The 22,182-nt window shown below is 55.6% G+C and overlaps 1 protein-coding gene and 1 pseudogene across 3 annotated transcripts in view; both read left to right on the forward strand.

Moving 5' to 3' along the window:
• The window catches only part of BCR (BCR activator of RhoGEF and GTPase), a 135,609-nt gene that overhangs the window by 81,824 nt on the left and 31,603 nt on the right, over nucleotides 1-22,182 (forward strand). For all 3 annotated transcript variants that reach the window (XM_031656460.1, XM_031656459.1, XM_031656461.1), the window contains 5 exons: nucleotides 46-231; nucleotides 6,739-6,846; nucleotides 9,839-9,899; nucleotides 11,381-11,433; nucleotides 11,931-12,071. In XM_031656460.1, coding sequence (XP_031512320.1) covers nucleotides 46-231; nucleotides 6,739-6,846; nucleotides 9,839-9,899; nucleotides 11,381-11,433; nucleotides 11,931-12,071 — 549 coding nt within the window. The remainder of the gene's footprint in view (nucleotides 1-45; nucleotides 232-6,738; nucleotides 6,847-9,838; nucleotides 9,900-11,380; nucleotides 11,434-11,930; nucleotides 12,072-22,182) is intronic.
• On the forward strand, nucleotides 1,482-3,306 carry LOC103888261 (annotated as a pseudogene).

The following is a 22,182-nucleotide window of genomic DNA, read 5'->3' on the forward strand; positions in this document are numbered from 1 at the left end:
GGCAGCCCCTCTCACCTGTGCTACCTCACCTGTGTCCTGTTTCAGCCCATGAAGCCTTTGAAAGCTGCTGCCACCACCTCTCAGCCGGTACTGACGAGTCAGCAGATTGAGACCATCTTCTTCAAAGTGCCTGAGCTCTATGAGATCCACAAGGAGTTCTATGATGGGCTCTTTCCCCGCGTGCAGCAGTGGAGCCACCAGCAGCGGGTGGGCGACCTCTTCCAGAAGCTGGTGAGTGACCCAGGGCCGGTTCTGGGACTACAGGCATGTACCACCACATCCAGCTAATGTTTTGTGTTTTTAGTAGAGACAGGGTGTTGCTATGTTGGCCAGTCTGGTCTCGAACTCCCAGCCTCAAATGATCCACCCGACTTGGCCTCCCAAAGTACTGAGATTACAGGCGTGAGCCACCATGCCCAGCCTTTTTTGTTTGTTTGTTCTTTGTTTTTTAATTTATATTTATTTAGATAGGTATTTTTAGAAAGAGCTGGGGACTCCCTGCATTGTCCAGGCTGGAGTGCAGTGGCTCTTCACAGGCATGATTCTACTGCTCATCAGCATGGGAGTTTTGACCTCCTTCGTTTCCAATCTTGGCGGTTTCACTCCTTAGGCAAACTGGTGGTTCCCGATTCCTGGGAGGTCACCATATCGATGCCAAACTTAGTATGTAGTGCACTGCAGCCCAGAACTCCTGACTGAAGCCATCCTCCGGCCTCAGCCTTCAGCATGGCTGGGACTACAGGTGCGCGCCGCCACACCCTGTGTGCACACACTTTCCCTGAAGCAGGCTTCCTCCACTGGGAAACAAGTCCTCTAGGGGCAGGTGTGGCCGGAGGCCAGGCCCCCTCTAAGCGTGAAGAGCATGTGATTCCTTACAAGCCCTGCCCCCAGCACTTCTGGACTGCTGAGACACCCAGCTCTGGCCTTGGGCCTCCCCTTGGCTGATGCTGGGGACTGAGTTTTCTGCTCTGAGGTGTGGCTTTCCTGTAGGGGGACCCCTCCCTCTGCCACCCTGTGCTGCAGAACCCCCAAACTCCAAGCCAGAGCTAAGGCTTGAGGAACACACAAGGCATTTACTTTGTTCCAGTTCTTGCTTCCTGGGGTTCTTCCCGCCATGGCCAGAGAGCAGGAGGCTGTATTTTGATATATGCTGCCCCCTCCATCTTTGAAGGCCCCCCCCCCCCAATTTCTCCCTGTGTGTGTCAGCAGTTTTAAACCTAGTGGAGGGTGGTGGCTCAGGCTGGGCTCCGCGTCAGGAACCCCCCCGCCCCCACCAACGGTGGCCTGGGCGAGGACGGGGGGCATAGAGGCAAGGAAGCTGCAGAAAGGGAGAGTGGTGAGGGGGAAGTGAAGGAAGGGGAAGAGGAAGGGAAAAGCGAGCGAGAGGGGCAAGGAGGAAGAGGAAGCGGGGCGGAAGGGAAGCCTGGGCCGCAGATGGCGAAGAAGACAGTGGGGCTGGGGGTTGAGGCAGGAGCGAGGGCATGCCCAAGAGAGGAAACAGGGAGGCGGAAGCATGGAGGAAGGGGCAAGAGGCATCATCAGAAGAGATGAGGGGAGCTCAGGGGCCGGGAAGGAGGCACATGGAAGAGTATGGGAAGAAGGAGGAATGGAGAGTCAGGGCTAGGCATTGGGAGGGCGCCAGGCTGAGAAGAGCACAAGGACGAGGGGGTCAGGCTTGGGCCTACATCTCCGGGACAGGGGCGGCCATGGCCGTGGCAGCCAGGGAGGAGGAGGCGGCAGCAGCTCGGGAGTCTGCCGCCTGCCCGGCTGCAGGGTCCACGCTCTGGCGCCTGCCGGAGCTGCTGCTGCTGCTCACCTGCTCTCACCTGGACATGCGGGCCCTCGGCTGCCTGGCCCAGGTGTGCCGCTGGCTACGGCCCTTCACCGGCTGCGACCTGCTCTGGGAGTCTTTGCTGGGCATGATGAGGACATTTGCCACTTTGTGCTGGCCAGCTTGCATATTGTCAGTGCAGAAGGAGATGGGAAGATTGGCGTTGGTAAGATTCACAGCACCTTCACTGTCAAGTACTCGGCTCATGGACAGGAGGTGAACTGTGTGGATTGCAAAGGGGGCATCACTGTGAGTGGCTCCAGGGACAGGATGGCCAAGGTGTGGCCTTTGGCCTCAGGCTGGCTGGAGCAGTGTTTACACACCATCCAGATTGAAGACTGAGTCTGGTCCATTGCTATCAGCCCATTACTCAGCTCTTTTGTGACAGGGACGGCTTGTTGCGGGCACTTCTCACCCCTGAGAGTCTGGGACCTCAACAGTGGGCAGCTGATGACATACTTGGGCAGTGACTTTCTCCCAGGGGCTGGGGTGCTGGTTGTCATGTATGAGTCCCCTTTCACACTGCTATCCTGTGGCTATGACACCTACGTTCGCTACTGGGACCTCTGCACCAGTGTCCGGAAAGGTGTCATGGAGTGGGAGGAGCCCCACAGCAGCACCCTGTACTGTCTGCAGACAGATGGCAACCACTTGCTGGCCACAGGTTCCTCCTACTACAGTGTTGTACAGCTGTGAGACCGGTGCCAAAGGGCCTGCGGCTGCCTATACACCTTCCCGCTGACATCAACCCCCTCCAGCAGCCCTGTGTACTGCCTGCGTCTCACCACCAAGCATCTCTATGCTGCACTGTCTTATGACCTCCACGTCCTGGATTTTCAAAACCCATGACTGTCAGGGCCACCCCTGCCTGTGGGCCAAGGAGACCAGCGAGTCAGGGACCTCTCTTGCCTGGAGGGTACAGTGATAGCTCCTCCCCACTGCCCCACTGTCCTCCTGGGCCTGTGACCCCGGTGCTCAGGCACCTTACACTAGAGGCTTCTAACTCCTGGGGCTTTGGGGCTTACCAGAGATGCAGTCCCTCCCAGGAACCTGTTGGAGAGGCAGGACCTGCTGCTTTAGAGGAATGAGGCTGAACCCGGGCTTTGCGACCCTGTTTGGCCAGAGCAAGGATCTGGCCTGGAGAGGCCCATTCTACATCCCTTGTTAGAGCCACGATAGCCTACGGAGTGAGGTGAGATGCTCCCACCTTCCCAGATGGTTCCTTTCTGCCCCTTCCTGGAAAGAAGGATGAGGCTGCCAGTAGCTGGCTGGCACCAGCCAGACCTCACCCTTGATTAACCTCTCGGGGCCAGGGGTTCATTCCTGGGGCACCGTGGCCTGGTTTTGCCTTGAAAACAAGAAAGGGCAAAGGGGACCCAGCAGTTCTGAGTGAGTTCTGAGCCAGCCCTGACTCAATCTCGCTGTTGAGACATGCTACAATTTTCATTTTTGTAAAAATAAAGCTTGATTGTTCAATTGTTCACAGAAAAAAAAAAAAAAGCAAACACCTAGCGGACGTGACTTGGCCTGCTGCCCTCCTGAGAAACGGAGAATCGTGGTGTTGGGGAAAAAAAACACATATCCAGAGCTCTTCCCCAAATAATATTCGGAAATCACTCAGAGACTTTTTTAAAATTTTAATATCTCAGGAACACTGGAATTTAACTTTGGGAAGTTTCCGCTGGCTTCCCTGGAGGCCTTGAGGTACCTTCATGTGTCAGATGATGCAGCCGGAAGACTCGGGGGAGAGGCTGGGGTTGCAGTGGGAAGTTGTTCCCCAAAACCATGAGCTGAGTACTCATGTGTGTTCAACCTGGGCTGGGTGCTGGGGACTCCCCAAGGACAGATAGGCCCAGTGCCCGCCCTTGTCCCCATGACCAGCTCAGTAGGGTTGGCCCAGCATCGCTCCGTCAGGCTTCCCAGTTGGACAAGTCTTAGAACCAAAGGAGCTCGCAGTGCCTTGCCCAGCTCCGGTGCCTCTTCCAAGCCCAGAAACTCGTGATCCTCATCCAGTGGTTCAGAAAGCCAGACTCAAATGCGGCTCCTGCCACCTCCTCCTGTGGGGCTGTGCGGGCTGACTTCCCTGCTCTGGGTTATGTTTCTGGCTGAAGTTTTCACAACTCAGAGTTTTTATTTTTCTAATTATTTCAAACTTACAGGAGAGCTGTAAGAATGGGGCAAAGAGCTTTAGTATAGCCTTCACCCAGATACACTGATTGTAACTTTTTGCCACATTTGCTTTATCTCTTTCTGTGCACACACAGATGCACATGCACATACACACACACACACAAGCACAAGATGTTTTGCCCCCTGAATACTTCATTGTATATTTGCTAAGAACAAGGATATTCTCTCCTATAACCCACAGTACAATTTGTCAAATTCAGGAAATTTCACATTCATAAGATACTATTATTTAATATGTAGTTCATATAAATTTCCCCCAAGTTAACAGTTGCGTTCTTCACAGCTGTTTTCATTCCCTGATTCAGGCCCCGGTTTAAGATCATGTTATGTACTTGGTTGTCACATCTCTCTAGTCTCCTTCAATCTGTACCAGTTCCTTAGACTTTGCTTGTCTTCCATGACCTTGACTTTTTTTTTTTTTTCTCCCTTGAGATAGAGTCTCCCTCTGTCACCCAAGCTGGAGTGCAGTGGCGCAATCTTGGCTCACTGCAACCTCTGCCTCCTGGGTTCAGGCGATTCTCCTGCCTCAGCCTCCCCAGTAGCTGGGACTACAGGCGTGCACCACCACGCCCAGCTAATTTTTTGTGTGTTTTTAGTAGAGACGAGGTTTCACCATGTTGACCAGGCTGGTCTTGAACTCCTGACCTCAGGTGATCTGCCCGCCTCAGCCTCCCAAAGTGCTGGGATTACAGGTGTGAGCCACTGCACCCTGCCTTTTTTTTTTTTTTCTTTTGGAGATGGAGTCTCGCTGTATCACCCAGACTGGAGTGCAGTGGTGCGATCTCGGGTCGTTGCAACCTCCACCTCCCAGGTTCACGCGATTCTTCTGCCTCAGCCTCCCAAGTGGCCGGGATTATAGGCATCTGCAATTACGCCTGGCCAATTTTGGTATTTTCAGTAGAAACAGGGTATTGCCATGTTGACCAGGCTGTTCTTGAACTCCTGACCTCAAGTGATCTGCCTGCCTCGGCCTCCCAAAGTGCTAGGATTACAGGCATGAGCTGCCATGCCCAGCCAACCTTGACATTTTTTGAAGGGCACAGACCTGCTCGGGTTTGCCAGTTTCCTCAGGAATAGCTTCACGTTCTGTGTAACAGTACCACAGCAGCGAGGCTGTGTGCTTCTCAGTGCATCAGATCCGGAGGCACGTTTTTGATTAGCGAAAAATGTGGGAAGGAATTGCTTAGAACTTCTCACAAGCCACCTGGAAGATGTGAGCTCCTGGAGCAGGAGGGAGGAAAAGTCTTGAAAGGAGTCCTCCTCCCAAGACCCCCGAGACCCTGCTCAGCTGTCAGCTCTTCTGAGAGGCTGTCCTGGTCCTGACCACATTCTTGAAAGCAGCCTCGTCGCTCTCAGTCCCTGTCCCGCTTGTAACCATCTGCCATTACATTCCTTGTGTGTGTTCATGCATGTGTTTATAAGCGCTCTCCTGTTAGAACACCAGCTTTGGAGGGCAGCGCTGTGTCTGAATTGTTTACCACTGTGGTGACAAGGCCTAAAGCAGGCCCTTAGTTTGACTGGGAGGCACTCAGTGACTTGCAGAGGAGGGAAAGAAGGAAGAGCTCTGGGCCTCATCACTGCACGGATGAGGAAGAACCTAGAATTGGAGGGTGCAAGGACTCCTCCGGGCGGTCAGCATGGCAGGGGCCCGGCAGGTGTCTTCCGGCTGCTACCCTTTCCTCGTACACTCTAAGCCCCTTCTTGCAGCCCCTGTAGGGAGCAGGGCCAGAATATCAGACAGTGCCAAGGGTGCCTGGTTTATCCAGCATCTGGGATTGTCATCTGTAGAAACATAAAATTCAATATAGATGCAAATGCACATGGAAATAAAATTTAGGTTTGACACAAAACAAATGCCAGGAGCCGTGAATGCCTTGGGCTTCCAGCTTGCAGTCAACTACAGTGGGAGTCTCCAACCCTAACCAGTGTGTCCCTTGGGTCTGCCCTTAAACTCCCCAGGCCTGGGTTTGCTGGTTTTTCCCTCGCTGCCCATAAAGGTGTTGTGGGGCCCAGAGATGGAGGTGTCTGTCGCACTCACACACAAGGCAAATTGTTGCTGAATTGAGTGCGTGTCTGAGCAGTGAGGAGCGCTCTTATTGCCATTGGTTTAATAAAGAACAAACAGAACATCTCTCGCCTTACAGCCAGTCTCCCCCGCCAGGTGTGCAGCATGACACCTGAGCACCCTCACCAGGCCCCGGATGGGCTCGTGTCTGTGCAGCAGGAGGCTCTTCTCTGCAAAAGCAGCCGGACTTGGCATTTCTTATGTGTCTGAAGGGACTGGACATGGCGTGGAACACCATGGGTGGGATGGGGGGTGACCTCCGTGTCCAGGGTACACTCCTGCAGCCAGAATGAGAAGGTGCTGCGTGCAGACACTTGTCCAGATTCTCTGACAATCTTGAACTTCAGCTGCCGCTCATAGCACCATTTCAGCGAATGGGGTGGGAGGAATAAGTAGCTCTGGAAGGGAACTGTTACCTGCCTGGTGCTGTGAGTCACTTCTCAGCATGTCATTTTGGGAGCGGGAAGTGTGCTGGGTGCGTGGGGAGGGGAGCAGGTGGGAGGGAGCAGCACGGAAGCGCCGAGGCCTCTGCAGCCTGTGAGCCGTCTGCTGCCCCTGGAGTTTCTGCAGAGCTGTGCACAGGAGCCTGCTCTTCCGAAAGGTGGGGGAGCAGCAGCACCTGTCCCACTCTCTCTTCCTTCCTCCCCCTCAGGCCAGCCAGCTGGGTGTGTACCGGGCCTTTGTGGACAACTACGGAGTTGCCATGGAAATGGCTGAGAAGTGCTGTCAGGCCAATGCTCAGTTTGCAGAAATCTCTGAGGTAATGCCTTGATGCTCTTCAGACAGGTGTACCGCTGACTCCCACCTGTACCCTCCACCTCCCCAGGAGAACAGAGTGCACCAGATCAAGATCTGGTCGTGAACCGCAGCTGTTTCCAGATTCTGTTGGGTTCATTGCATCAGCCCTATGCTGGGGATGCTGTTGTGCCCAGACAGAAGGAGCAGCCCACAGGGTGTCTGGCCTCCCCAGGGGCGAGGGCCTGATTCTGGGGGTTGGCCGGGTTCCAGGGACACTGCACTGTCTGTCTGCAGTGAGGGGTGTCTGTAGTTCTGCCCATTAACAGCTCTCACCATAGGAGTCCTGAGGCTGACTTTGTACCTGGCACTGGAGGCAAGCCTGGAGGTGTCCCACTTTTCCTTTTCTAGCCTGCCAGACCTTGAGAGCATTGAGGAAGCATTGAGGGGCTAATGCCATGGGGTGAGGGCTCATGTCACCTGTGCTTTGTAGACCCACGTGCAGGAGCAAAGCGACAGGTTGGAGCTGCACTACCCCAGGCCCTGGGTCTGAGAGGTTGCTGACTCCCTGCCTGCATTTAGCCCCAGGAAGCTGAAACCTCAAACCATACAGTGTTAGCACCCAGGGCCTCGAAAGACTCATTCAGAAACAGAGACCATGAATGGGCCATTCAGGCAGAAGCCAGCCGCACCCCTGGGTCTGCACTCTCCAGACTGGGGTTCTTCCTGCCCTTCCCCAGCCTGTCTGCCTGGTGGCCACTCTGCAATGTTTTCCTCTTCGGGGTCCCTTGGTGCTTCATGAGCCCCCCATCTCACTGTAGCTTTGCCTTCTGACTTGGCTTTCCCCCACCCAGCAAGGGTTCTGAGGAGAAAGCCCTCCAGGTGAGAACCGCAGGGTTAGAAAGAGACATGCGCACTAGAAATAGGGAGTGAATGCGGTCACCCTTGCTGGGACACACCCTCAGCTGTCACCCCTAGGCTTTGTTCCTGAGGCTTTGTGCTGTCTTATTGTTTATTGCAGGATGGAGCATCACGGGCTTCGCTCTGATGTCTCCAGTGGTGACAGTACCTGCCGCCCTGTTCCTCCAGAGTCTGTGGGGCACCCTGCTCCGCCAGGTGCTGCTGGTAACAGGCTCTGCATGCATCTGGGGCTGCAGCTCCCTCCCCACTGCCAGACTTCCTTTGGACCATTCAATCTATTCTCTTTTCCTTTTTCATTAAACTAGCAACCCTCCTCCCCAACAGCTGGAATGATGGCACCGAATTTCAAGTGACCCTGACAAATCAGGGACCTGATTTTTTAAGAGCAGGTTACAGTTAGGTGGACAAGTTTAAGTTCACCTGGACAGGTTTCTGCAGAGGAGGGAGGAAACACCATGGGACGCCACCTGGGGATCACGTGGTCCCACCACCCATGCACCGGTGGATTCTGAGCTGTGGCTGAAATGCGGGGAGTGGGATGGGGCTCAGGACCAGCTGCAAACCGACCCACCGTGAAGGTTTGTGGCACCTGCACTGTCAGGGCGACTTGCACTTTGGTTCTCGGTGTTTCAAAAAAGACCCAGAAGAATTGGAGCCACCCAAAGACAGCAGAGTCAAACTCAAGGAAGAGAAAGCAGCAAGCCCTGTGGAGGTGTAGGGGGTCAGTGCTCAGGCATGGGAGTTCGAGGATCACCCTCAAGTACGGGAAGGAGTGGAGTAGTGTCCATCTTCTCCTGGGACAGTCCTGAGAGATGGGCAGCATCATTAGAACTGGTTCCATGGAACGCCAGCTCTCCAGACAGTGGGTAATAAGAATTACATGAAAAGGGCTTTGGGAGTCAGGCCAGTTTGGGAAATACAGGGTTAAACCAAACTCATAAGTTTTCTTGAGGCAGGTGTTCCTGGAGCTCCTAGATAACTCCCAAGCATAGCACTGTCCACGGATACGTGGGCCGCCTCCCAGGCTCGTGTGAGCCCAGCACCTGGTTTTTGCAGTCTTTTGTGTGGCTCTCCCACCCCCTCACACCCTTTGGGAACTGCTGAGTCAGATGTACAGAGGAAAAATCACTGCGAGGGCTGTTAAACTCTCAGGAAAGGTACCAAAGTGCATGGCAGCGTTTGGCCCCAGTGAGCTGGAAAACACTGTCTTTTGGTCTTGAGATGTTTCCTGCAGCACAAGAGGTTGGCAGAGCAACCTCAGAACCTCTTCCGTCTCTGCTGTTTATGCTTTTGTTCAGAAGCTTAGTACCAGAAATTAATCTCAGCTCCTTCCCAGAGGATTTTAGGCACACAGGATCTTTTATTCTACATTTCTTTAGTGATGCTTTCAACGCAGTTGTATCAAAACAGCCTAGGCTGTTCACTTACAAGCCCTGCTTTTGCCCTGGGAATCTTAGCACCTCATTTTTTAGTAAGTACACTTGCAAATCCGGAGAGGGCAGGTGGAGTTATAATCCAGTGTCAGTCTGCAGTGGTGGGCCTGCCCTGGCCGTCTCCAAATATGAGTGCTCTTCTGAACCACCAGCCCCCTGCATGCTGTCTAATTGCCCCAAGAAAACAGTGACGTGTGTTTAGGAGCATGCTCCTGTTGGCCCCCATTTACAGGATTCTCTGTGTCAGAGGATCTCAGCCAGGCATGATTTTGTTCACAAGGGACACTTGGGAATGCCTGGAGACATTTTTGGATGTCACAACAGCAGGAAGGCAGGCATGCTCCTGTACCTATAGGTAGAGGCCAGGGCAGCTGCTCAGCACCCTATGGTGCCCAGGAAAGCTGCTTCGAGAATTTGTAGCCCAAAATGTCAACGGTGCCCTGGCAGAGAAGCCCTGTCCCAGGTAGACCGCAGCATCCAGGGCATCCTGCATGCTCAGCTTGCTCGTGTGTCCCTGCACACCCTGTGATTTCAGTCTCGGCTCAGAATGCGCCTGGGGTTTGTTGCAGTGAGGAGGGAAAGCTGAAACTGCTGCCAAAGGGGGAACGTTCTGCATCAAAGCTGCTCTGTCATCTGTGCGAACATGCGCTTTTCTTTCTGCAGAACCTGAGAGCCAGAAGCAACAAAGATGCCAAGGATCCAACGACCAAGAACTCTCTAGAAAGTGAGTTCTGCATGCTGAGGTCTCTGTGTGCCCTTGTCAGGGAGGCTGCTGCTGGCAGAGGGGGCGTCATGGAAAAGCAGACACAGTGCCCAGTTGGGTCACCCCTTGGCACCTTCCCTGTTCTGCTCTTCAAATAGAGTGGGGACGAGGAAAGAACAATTCAGGGAGGGCAGGGAAGGATACCATCAGTACCAGTTCGCCACCAAGAGTAGCAACAAGGTGCTGCTTAAATTGACTTAAATGTCATCCTGTTGACCCCAGTGGCCTTGTAAGGAGGATTTTTTTTTTTTTTTTTTTTTTGAGGCAGAGTTTCGGTTCACTGCAACCTCCGCCTCCCGGGTTCAAGTGATCCTCCTGCTTCACCCTCCCGAGTAGCTGGGATTACAGGCACACACCACCACGGCCAGCTAATTTTTGTATTTTTAATAGAGACAAGGTTTCCCTCATATTGGTCAGGTTGGTCTTGAACTCTTGACCTCAAGTGCCTTGGCCTCCTAAAGTGCTGGGATTACAGGCGTGAGCTGCCGCACCCGGCTGTAAAAAGGATTTTATTTTCTGTTTTTGCTGATGACAAGTTTAGTCATAAAGTAATCTGTGCACAGCACAGGCTGTACGTGGCTGGGCAGGGATTGAATCCAGAGTTGTTGGGAAAGTGGTATCAGGAATTATCAGTCACTTCTTACTTTAGTTGTGAGGGTGTTGTGAATAGTTACATTTGCAGAGAACAGCAGGCCCTGGAGCTTTTTGCCCCAAACCTCAGTTTCCCCATCTGCAAAATGAAAATAGCGATGTGTGCCTTACGCTGGTTGTGGGAGGCATGTCTCAGAACACACGTAAGCATCCGTGCCTGGGATTGGCCACGCTCACTGTCATCATGGAGAAGCACAGGTGGCTGAGGCTGGCCAGGGCTTCTGCCATGCCAGGGAGCTGCTCCCACTGCAGTGGGGCTCATGTGCTCTGGAGTTCGGGTGTCCTCGGGCAGGCAGGTCACCAGAGAACCTGTCAAACCAAGAGTTGTGTTGGCATCTGAGTGGGTTTCTGCCCGTCTCAGAGTCAGGCATCTGAAATGTCTCGGGATTGATGGTAAGAGCAGCTAAGCGGTTTGCTCAGCTTACCCTCTGGGCCAGGGAGCAGGTCTCCCTCCAGAATTGGGGCCCTCCCCAGCCCAACCTTGCCAGGGTGGGCTCCCTGACCTCAGGCTAGAGGAGCGGCAGTGCTGAGCCTTTTTAGCTGTTGTCACCGAGCCAGCCGTGCAGGCTTGGGTCTGACAGCTGCTCTGGACTCTGCATGCAGTAAATGTCCTAGACTTAAAGCGTTCCAGGTGGGTGCTCTAGCCTTGCCCTTGTCACTGCGCAGAGGGGAGATGGCGCCTGTGGAGGGTGGGGCAGCCCCCTCCCCACTCACCCTTGCACCGAGGGTGGTCAGGCAGCTGGTGTGCTTCTCCATGTGCAGCCTCTCTCACCACCCCTCTCTCTCCACAGCTCTACTCTACAAGCCTGTGGACCGTGTGACAAGGAGCACGCTGGTCCTCCATGTGAGTCACAGCGCCCCTCCAGACTGGGACCAAAACTGCCCTCTCAGGCACACACAGCAACAAAGTTCTGAGACCTTTTTTGGTTGTCATAGCTGCAGCCAAGGGGGTGCTACTGGCCTCTAATGGGTAGAGGCCTGGGATGGTGTTGTACATTCTGTAGTGCAAAGGACAGCTCTCTCTTGCCCCTCAACAAAGAATTACTCCACGCAAAATGTCAGCAGTGCTGAGGTTGAGAAACCCTGCCCTAGATCCAAGAGGAGCCCCTCTTGGCCGTGTGCATGCAGCGTGGGTTTGCTGGAACACATCTAGGACCTGCTTCCAGAACGGTGCTCACACAAGCTCTGTCCGCAAAGCCCATGCCCATGTGAGAGAGGCAGTGGTGACACTGAGGGAGCTGGTGCTCTGGGCTCCGTCTGCATTTTGTGTCTGCACTTTGCACACAGTGGCAGGTGTCAGTGCTCCTCTGTGTCTAACTCGAATCTTTCTTCCTGGGGCAGGACTTGCTGAAGCATACTCCTGCCAGCCACCCCGACCACCCCTTGCTGCAGGATGCCCTCCGCATCTCACAGAACTTCCTGTCCAGCATCAACGAGGAGATCACACCCCGACGGCAGTCCATGACGGTGAAGAAGGGAGAGGTGAGCGTGGCAGGGGATGGCTTGGGTCCGCCCAGCCTGCTGAGCTGGGGGCATGCAGGGTACCCTCGATCTGAGGCCTGGAGCCCCTCCTGGTCCTCAGCAGACCTTGCCTTTTGGGATTGGTGAGTTTGGCAGCACACTCAGTCCCGTGTGGAAGGTGTCTGGGTGCAGTTGCAGGGGCGACCCCACATACACCATACTCTCCAGGCAGCAGCCATCACCATGCCTCACTCAGCCACCTCTTTTCTTTTCTGTCATTGTGGGTTATGTCCAGGGACCCCTTTTTTTTATCCCCCACACTCTTGCCAGCTCAGGCTCCCCAGCCAAGGAGACCTGTGCGAAGGAGGTGAGTAGGAGGATGGCATTTTGTCTGCCTGGAATCCTCCTACTTCCTCCTGAGTGCTTTCATTAAAAAACAGTTAACGTCGGGTTTAAGGATTAGAAAGGGGGATTCGTGGTTTGTGTCTGTGATGTGAGACTGGATGAAGCACTTCATGTCTTCCTCTGGGAAGACTCTCCTTCCCGTTCCCCCTGTCGCTGACATATTCTGTGTGCACGTCATCGATGAGCAGGGACGGCCTGTGCCCGTGCTGTTCTGAGCCTTCCTGGGCGGGGCCTGGCACATAGTGAGGCTGTTTCATTCCCAGGCAGGTAGCAGCTACTGAGAATGGCCGAGGCGTGCAAGCTGGGGAGCCGGTGTCCAGGGGGAGCAGCTTTTGTCAGAAGTAGCGCTGAGGCGAGGGGAGCTGACCCATGGCGTCAGGGGTCTCATGCAGGGACAGGAGCTGTCTGGCCCAGGCAGGACACAGAATGGGCATGAACCTGACTGTAGTTGCCTCTGAGAACCACCTCATGGCTGGGCACCATGGCTTATGCCTGTAATCCCAGCACTTTGGGAGGCCTAGGCGGCTGGATCATGAGATCAAGAATTCGAGACCAGCCTGGCCAACATGGTGAAACCCCGTCTCTACTAAAAATACAAAAATCAGCCAGGCACAGTGGCAGGTACCTGTAATCCCAGCTGCTCGAGAGGCTGAGGCAGGTGAATCGCTTGAATCCAGGAGGCGGAGTTTGCAGCGAGCCGAGATCTCACCACTGCACTCTAGCCTGGGCGACAGAGTGAAACTCCATCTCAAAAAAAAAAAAAAAAAAACAAAAAGACCGTCTCCTACTCTTTCTTCTTGTTCGTGTGCCATGTGGTTGGCAGTGTGCCAAGGACACAGGCCCTGTCCTCAGGGCCCCCATAGGGTGGACTTGCCCAGCACATGGGGCTTGCTCCTCCTGCCCTGGGCCATCAGGCAGGCAGCTGTCAGCCCCCTCTGCCGCACACCACTTTGGGAAGGGTACTCTGAGTACCCAGAGTCTAATCAGAGTTGACCTGGAGTGAGGGACTTGGTCAAGTTTCTCCTGGTGGGCCTGGCCCAGGAAGGGCATGGAGGAGGAAGGAGCTGTCCACTCCATTCAACCCTCCAGCTTGTCCAAGCCCTGGAGCTGGGCAGACTCAGGGTCCCATGCCAGCATCGTGAGGACCGACCCACTGGGTGGCCTAGAGCTTCTCCCAGCTGGGCCTATTCCTTGTCTTTGCAGCAGGATGGGAACATGACCCCACCTCATTGGGCACCTGGGCTCCCAAATGGGTATGATTTAGTGGCAGTCCTGGCCATCCGTGTTGGCTCCTTGGCAGTCTCAGCCCTTTGAAGGCGGAAGTGGGTCCGTGGCACCTCCCAGGGGAGGCGTTGAGCAGTGCAGGTGTTCCCCAGCTGATCATCCCATGGCTGGGACCTGGGAGTGGTGGGGGATCAGATCTTGCTTCTTGGAGCAACAACCGGGTCCTGCCCCTGGTTCTCTTCCCTGGCTCAGGGCCACAGAAGGAGAGAAAACCTGTGACAAACCTGTGGGCAGTCCACACAGATCTAAGTGGATGTTGGGTTTGCTTCTCCTAAGCCTCCATGTGCTGGGTGGGTTCCTGCCAGGCTCGCCCTACCCTCCTGAGACGCCTGCTGTTTCTTTTCTACCGACTGTTCTCTTATGAGCGCTCTGACCTCCTGGGAGGTGGCCATGGGCGTCCTTTTTCCCATGGCTTCCCCTGTGCCAAGTCTGCTCCCTGCAACTCCAGCTGCCATTTAGCATCCCTAGAGAAAAGGAAGGGCCTTCTCGGCGCTTGGATCATTGGAATCCACTGCTTTCGGGAACTGAGAAAAATGCCATGTTGCCTAGAAGTTGGCACCCAGGCCCTCGTTCCTGCATCCGTCCCCATGGGGACTGACTTCCATGCTTACCCATGGCCACATCTCAGGACCACCAAGGAGGAAGTGTAATTTAAAAAGGGCTGGGTGCGGCTGGGCACAGCTGGGCGCAGTGGCTCACCTCTGTAATCCCAGTGCTTTGGGATGCCGAGGCAGGTGGATCACAAGGTCCGGAGTTCGAGACCATCCAGACTAACACGGTTAAAACCCCATCTCTACTAAAAATACAAAAAAATTAGCTGGGCGTGGTGGTGGGCACCTGCAGTCCCAGCTGCTCGGGAGGCTGAGGAAGGAGAGTCTCATGAACCTGGGAGGCAGAGGTTGCAGTGAGCCAAGATCGTGCTACTGCACTCCAGCCTGGGCAACAGAGCGAGACTCTGTCTCAAAAAAAAAAAGAAGGGCTGGGCGCTTCACAAAGGCAAGGGCCTGGATCTGCATCCTCCCCAGCACCTCACCCTGGTGGAGGGGCATTTGCTCATAGAGGAGGGGTCACCTGGGTGCCTCAACTGCAAAGCAAGATGGAGGACTAATGACTCTAGAAAAGTCACTGTGAGTCTGACCAGCACCCCTTCATTCAGAGCTTTCTATCCGAGGCATGTTAAGGGAGGTGGCTTGATGGTGGCTAAGCCAGGATGATAGACAGATGCCTGTGCTGTGCCCCAGCCCCTGCCATTCCTGGGGCAGATGCTGCTAATCAGTTGGGCACTCCAAGCCTGGACATGCTCCTCAGTATCCTCTGGCACTGCCCAATGGGTTTGCAGTCCTTGATGCAGAAAGAAAGATGCCAGATGGGCGAAGCCCCGTCAGGTTCCGCTCTCACTCACTGCTAACAGTGTACTGATTTGGGGACACCCTTTTGCTTCCCTGGGTGCCCGGGCTCTCTGAGGGCAATGATGCAGGGTCCGTGGCCCCTCCACTGGGTGTTGAGACTGAAAAGGTTTCACAGCCTGAGAGGGACTTTATGAAAGTGAGGGGTGGTGACCTGCCTGCATGCCGCCATCTGTGTTGGAGGTGACGGGCAAGCTCCCCTGACGTCACTAGCCAGGAAAGCGGGGCAGGAGCTCCAGGCTACTTCCTCTTAGAATTTGCAGCCAGGGGTGGGGCCTGAGCTTTTCTCTTCTGCCCATCTCTTAGTTTGGTACATGCCATGGAGTGTCAAGTTCTCAAAGGGAGAAAGGAACCGTGCCTCTGAGATCTCATGACAACTCTGGGGTCAGAGGTGATCTCCCTTTTACAGATGAGGAAACTGCGACTCAGAGAGGTTGAGGGTCTTGCCCACAGTCACACAGCCACTAAGTAGCTAAGCCAGGATGCGAGTGAGGCCACAGGCCCCCTGGTCACCTGTCTGCCCCTCGGGTGTGTTACTCTGGTTCCCTTACTCCTCTGTGAGCCAATAGGACGTTTCCACCCATCCTCTTGTGCCTGCACTACCTGGAGGTAGGAAAGAGGAGATGTCCCTTTCAGCTCTGCACACTACCCCATTCCCTGCTGCTGCTACTGCTGCTGGGAGTGCGTCAAGGGGTTGGGGCTGTTTCTGGCTTCCCTGGCATTTGATGTCAAGAGGAAAGCTGCCTCTGTTGGCCTGGGTGTTTCGAGGTTCTCTTGCAGTAACTACTGGGCCTCCTGGGAGGCGGCCCATTGCTATCTGCTGAGCCTGGGCAAGTCTGGCATTGAGGAGAGGCCCAGATGTGAGCCCTGTGCAGGGTCAGCCACCCCAGCCCCAGACCCTCACTGTGGCTCTTGTAATCTCATGGCCCTTTTCAGCCACATCGCACGGCTCCAGGGCTGTGCTTTTTGGGGAAGAGTGACTTTGGGCTGCATTCCAGGTGGCTCCCTGATGCTGAATGGTGGCCAGCAGGTGCTCCGGCTTCCCAGCATCCTGGCCCAAGCACACCTGGGGGCCATGAGCCACAGGTGCTGCCAGGAGAATGCCCTCCTTAGCCTCCCCAAAATAACAGGATCAGAGGATCCCGCAGGCACAGTTTCTTTCCAGGCCTGGGTTCTGAGGGCTGGTGGGTGGCGCTCATTTGTTTAGCTGAATTAACTTCACAGTTAGATAACCGATCCCCACTACTGGGTGACTTCCCACGTGGTTGCCTGTCTGTCTCCTCAGAGCCTTGGCACCATGTGCTGCTCAGCACCCCCTCGGCTTGGACTCCGCAGCGTAGTGGATGATCCAGTTTGGATGTTTTGTTTCCCAAGAGCCAGCCAGGCAATGACCTCCAATACCCTTTCTCTGCCTGGGATCCCAGAGGCCCCTCTTGTAGGAAGAACACCGGCAGCAGTCCAAACGGGAGCTGCAGGAAGGCCCTAGAGCAGGGAAGTACCACCAGTGCAGGCTTGAGGCTGAGACATGGTGAGGCTCGGGCAGAGGAGAACCAAGGTTTTTAAGTTGATGATTAAGGAGCTGGAGAGCAGGCTGGGCATGGTGGCTCACACCTGTAATCCCAGCACTTTGGGAGGCCAGGGCGGGTGGATCACTTGAGGTTAGGAGTTCGAGACCAGTCTGGCCAACATGGTGAAACCCCGTCTCCACGAAAAATGCAAAAATTAATCGGGCGTGGTGGCACGTGCCTATAATCCCAGCTACTCGGGAGGCTGAGATAGGAGAATTGCTTGAACCTGTGAGGTGGAGGTGGCCATGAGCCGAGATCACGCCATTGCACTCTGTACTCCAGCCTGGGCAACAGAGTGAAATTCCGTCTCAAAAAAAAAAAAAAAAGAGTTGGAAAACTGTTGGAGAAGCCAGAACCTGTTGGCAAAGTTTGCAGGGGTGCTACGGAGAGGGAAGTGCCCACCCCAGAGGTGAAGACGGGATGGGTGGGGTTCTCAGCTCCACTGGACACCAAACAGAAGCTGTAATGGCAAGGCTAGTGCCTATGTCGAGGGCTAGGCCTTTCTGGGCCCTTCATAAACATTGGCAAACAAAGCTTGGGTTCTCGACTTGTCTGGGCCAAGTTCTAATTCCTTCCAGGAGCGTGGGCACGTTGCTTACCTCTGAGCTGTTTCTTCTCCAGGCAGTGGTGAAGCTGGAGCCTGCTGCATGGGAGGGTTCTGTGGAGTGAGATGAGATGTTTTACGTCATGCTCTTTTCACACCTTCTTGGCACCCAGAAAGAGCTCAGCAAATACTAGCTGCTACCAGCCACCCTGACTGTGGCTATCAGCCAGCATTGTTCTTCCCAGGCCCCGCCCTATCCTCCACCTGGCATAGGGTTTCTCAGGGCATAGGAAACTTTCTGGGCCAGATTGGCCATGGGAGGCTTTCCTGGGGACCAGAGAGTCTGCAGGGAGGGCAAGTCAAGAGCAGGTGAGAGGGAGGGAAGGACGAGCAGGACCCTCGACCTCATTCTCGGCTGCAGTGTGTATTGGCCTGCCTGGTGACCCTCGTTGCTCCTGGTCCCACTGCTGAACCTCTGGAGTCTGCCACATCTCTGCATAGACAGGGCCACTGACAGGCAGTGGCAGCCAGTTCAGTGGCACTCAGCCAGGTCTCCAGGGGTGTGCGCTTTGCTCTGGGGGCAGGGTAGTGGGGGCTGAGGCCACTGGCTGCCTTCAGGGCCCCCCCTACCAGCCAGCAGCTGACAGCTCCACCTTGGTCTTCACTTGGGCCGTCTTCCTTCTCCACTTTCTCAGCTGCTACGTGGGCATCTTTGGCAACTTTTCCTTGTCCCACCAGTCAAGGCCCTGCTGATTTGTTGATGATCAAACTGCAGTTCTTGTACCTGGGGAAGGTTTCCAGCATCTCCATGGAGCCGTGGTCTCTGATTGCTGGAGCATGTCTTGGTCGGTTCAGGCTGCTGTAACAAAGCACTGTCTGCTGGGAGGCCCACACACAGGCCTTTACCTCTCACAGTTCTGGAGGCTGGAGATCCAGGGCCAGGGTGCCAGCAGGGTCAGGTTCTGGTGAGGGCAGTAAGAAGCACGGCTGCCATCCCCCTGTATCCTCACATGGCCTTCCTGGGAGTGGACATGGAGAGAGAAAAGGACCTGTCTTTCTTCTTCTTATGGGGACACTCACCCCATCCTGTGGGTTCGTCTATACCTACTCACCTTGCAAAGGCCCCACCTCCAGATACCAGCCCGTTGGAGTTAGGGCCTCAGCATGAATTCTGAGGGGGACAGAAACTTTCAGTCTTAACAGTGTGCGTCTTCCAGACTGGCCTTCCTGGGAAGGCCCTGGATAGGCTGTGCCTGGGGTGGGGGGTGATGTTGCACTGGCGACAGCTAGAGGAGGTGGCTGGCCTGAGGGGAGACCCCTTAGCAAGGAGGTGCCCCTTCTCACGCCCACCAGCTTGACACGACCCCCTCCTCGGAAGACGGAAGGCACATAATGATGTAACCTCACAGGGCCTCAGTTTCCTTGTGTGTAGAAATGAGGGTTATGGTGCCTGCCTCATAGTGTCCTGGTGAGGAGTGAGTGGTGTGATTCACGGGAAGCTGTGACTGTCACATTCCCACCTGCAGAGGACATGGTGAAGGGTGACAGCCCCGTGTGAGACCCTGCAGGTCACAGTTTCATTTAATCCTGAGAACGTACCACCAGACAGGTCTTTCTCACTCCACCATGTTTAAGGAAACAGAGGCTCCAAGAAACGGAGGAGCGTAGCCAGCGTCATCGTCACAGAGGAGGAGGGTGGGCTCGTGGCAGTGAAGATGCAGGCTGTCCTGGCCGCCCTTGCTTTCTGGGGGCTCCTGTGGGGATGATGATTTTAGTTGTTCACGGAGACAGGTGGTGTTTCTTCCAGCTGGTGCTTCCCACCTGGGATGTTGGGGGGCTCCCCAAGGGGAGTGTTGTCCTGCCAGCTGGGGCCTGCTGTCCCACTGCCCTGCCCTGCCCCGCAGCACACACGGGGACCCACGCCCACACGGGGTTACTTGCACCAGAACACACACAGGCCTGACACGCACAGGGACTTGCCCTTGCCTGGAAATACACTCACATAGAAACATGGAGACACACACAGTGAGACACACGGGCACACACCTACCCAGGCCACAGGCCTGTGTGGGGTTCCATGCACAAGGACACGCTCAGGCGCTCACACTCACACGAGAATGAACACACCCAGAGACATGGAGATGCACAAAGGGACACACAGAGACGCAGACACAGAACACATAGGATCTTCCCCTGTGCCCTTCTCACACACAGGCTCCCACAGCGCCAGCAAGCCAGCTCTCCAAAGTGTGGTGCTGTCCCTGTCCTGGGCCGTTGAGGCCCTGGCCCTCTCTGTCCCACAGCTCCAGCTGGGAGTGTTTGCCCTCGGTGAGATGCTGAGCATTGGGGACAGTGGTTTCTAGCCACGTGGCCTTATGCCAGCTTTGGGATGCAGTCAGGATTGTGACCCCGGCCCACCCTTGCCGTGTGCCCTGGAGAATGACTCGGGTGGGCTATGTGGGAAGCCTGTGCTGATTTCAAGGCCGACTGTCCTGTATTCCAGGCCGGGGACCAAGTTGCTGAGCACTTCTGAGAGGGACATCTCCTGGGCAGGGAGTGACATACGCCACACCATGTGGGCCTGCCAGCTATGCGCTGGTGCTGTGTGGGCTGGGAGGGCAGGGGCCAGGTGAGCAGGGCCTAAGATGCTGTGACATGCTGGGGTGCCTGTGGCTTTCGGGCTTCTCAGATAAGAGTTGCACAGGTGGGTGGGGGTTTGGGGAGGCTGTGGCAGCATCAAAAGAGTAGCCCAGAACCAGCTGAGTCCACTGTCCGAGCCTCCCAGGCCTGTAGCTTGCACCCCAGTGGGACCACATCCTCCCCACAGTCAAGCCTGTGTCCTCTTAATGTGGCATGCTGGCATGTGGGTGCTACAGGCACCCAGTGTGACACTCACTGGCCTTGCCGAAGGCCGAGGGTGCCCCAGAGGTGAGTTGTGGGGAGCCTCTGCTGGAGAGGGAGCTGCATTTCTGGCCCGCAGGCAGAGTGAGCTGGGTCTGCGGCTTCTGAGCTGAGCATGGGGTGCCCTCTGCTGGTGATGGCGAGAAGCTCAGTGCCTTTGTATGGAGAAGCCTGCCATCCAGCCCCGCCACTGCCCCCAGAGGGAAGGCGCCTGAGACCCCTCCTCCTTGGCCAGGAGGCTGTTTGCTGTGTCCCTGCCAAGAGGGACCTCAGTGTCCTGGGACCCTACCCAGACCTGGTCCCCGCCGCAGATGCAGCAGTTTGGGTTACCTGGCTTCAGCGCTCCAGCTCTACATGATGTTTCTCCAGGTGCACATGCAGTTTCTTGCTTCCCGTGGGTGCTGTCACCAGGCGGCAGGCGGGGTATGGGTGAGTGCCGATGAGTCATGGCCTTGGCACGCCGGCAGTCTTCCTACCCTTCCACTTATGGGCACCAGCGGCCCCTGCGTAAGTCATTGGTTCCCCCTCACAAGAGCCAGCTGGTTGTCGTGAGCCAAGCTGCTTATGATGGTGACATGAAGCCTCCACCCCGAGAGTGTCGGAGGCCTGGCCCAGGCGGTACTTGCCAGTGGGGAGCTCTGCTGCCTCCGGCCCCAGAATCGGGGAAGTTCAGAGAGACAGAGGCTCCCGGAGAAGAACCTCAGGCGGCAGCTGATAGCAGGGCGAGGCCCCTGGTCTGACTCTAGGACCAGCCTGGCTCCCTGAGAGTACAGGGCCTCCTCACTTCTCGAGGTGGGGACAGGTGCACCGCCTGCGGGGAGACACTGGGTTTTCACACCCTCTGTTGTATGTGCCTCCCCTGTGAGCCTTCCCTGAGACCCCGTGGGCTGGGTGCCCACTAAACACTTGGTCTCTCTCCCACGAGGTTGTGGGCTCCTGAGGGTAGAGGCCTGTGAATGTTGCCCCTCGCTTTCTGCGCTGCCTGGAACAGAGGGTGTACCTCGCTGAAGCTCAGTTTTCTCCTGAAGGACCTGCCTAAGCCTGTTGTAGGGACTGGATCAAATAATTCAGGCGATGTGCTCGTGCACTGGTCCCAACATGGGGAAGGCTTGCTGCGACAGCCTCTCATCCTATCCCTGTACCCTCGGCACAGCGCCCAACCCTGTGAGGTACCAGACATGGGTGACTTACCTAGACATGCCCATTCAGCAGCCCCTTGAGCAAGAAGGACCTACCCTTGCCTTTCAGATGCAGACCAAGATGCAGAAGGGCACGTGGCTTATTAGCCTATGCCCCCTGCCCTGTGCTGCCCACCTGCACTCTGCTTTAACCCTTCTCAGGCCGCAGGTATCCAGAGGTGCAGCCCCTGCACACCGGGGACCCTATCCATCCTGCTAGTTGGGAGGACTAGGAATTCCAGATGTGAGACCCCCAGTTCCTGCTGCCCTCAGAACCAGGCCCAACCCTTGCCGTGACCTTGAGGGCTGCCACTTTTCAGAGTGCACTGGGCCCATCTCCACCCATAGACCATACTGCCCTATCTTTACCTCGAGCACCAATCTCTTCCCGCCACAGGGGCCTGTGCCTGCGATGGTCCCTCTACAGAAATACCTGCTCCTGGCATAGCTGGCTTGTTGCCATTCTGGCTCTCCACTGCCACCAGCTTCCCTGTTTAAAGCAGGCCCTCCCATCACCCATCTTCACAGCAGACTGTTTGCTTGGCTCTGTGCCCTTCCAGACCCACAGCCGTTACCTCCCCATCTCCCCCACCCTCCCACCCTCTTCCAAAGGTGGAACACACAGGAGGGATTGGGAAATTTGCTGAACAAAGAAGTTACACATAAGCCCTGATCTGTTAGCAGGACTGTGAGATGAACAAAACGTTCTGGAAAGTGGGTGTGACGGTCAGATGTGGAGGGAGGGAAATCTTCCCAGGGAAAGTCTCTGGGTCAGCCTGCTCCTGCTGGGCTGGGAGGGCCGAGCACACCCCACCCATCACCCCAGGCTGCCCTGACCCCGCCTTC

The sequence above is a fragment of the Papio anubis genome, chromosome 16 (genome assembly GCF_008728515.1).
Source record: "Papio anubis isolate 15944 chromosome 16, Panubis1.0, whole genome shotgun sequence".
Taxonomy (NCBI): domain Eukaryota; kingdom Metazoa; phylum Chordata; class Mammalia; order Primates; family Cercopithecidae; genus Papio; species Papio anubis.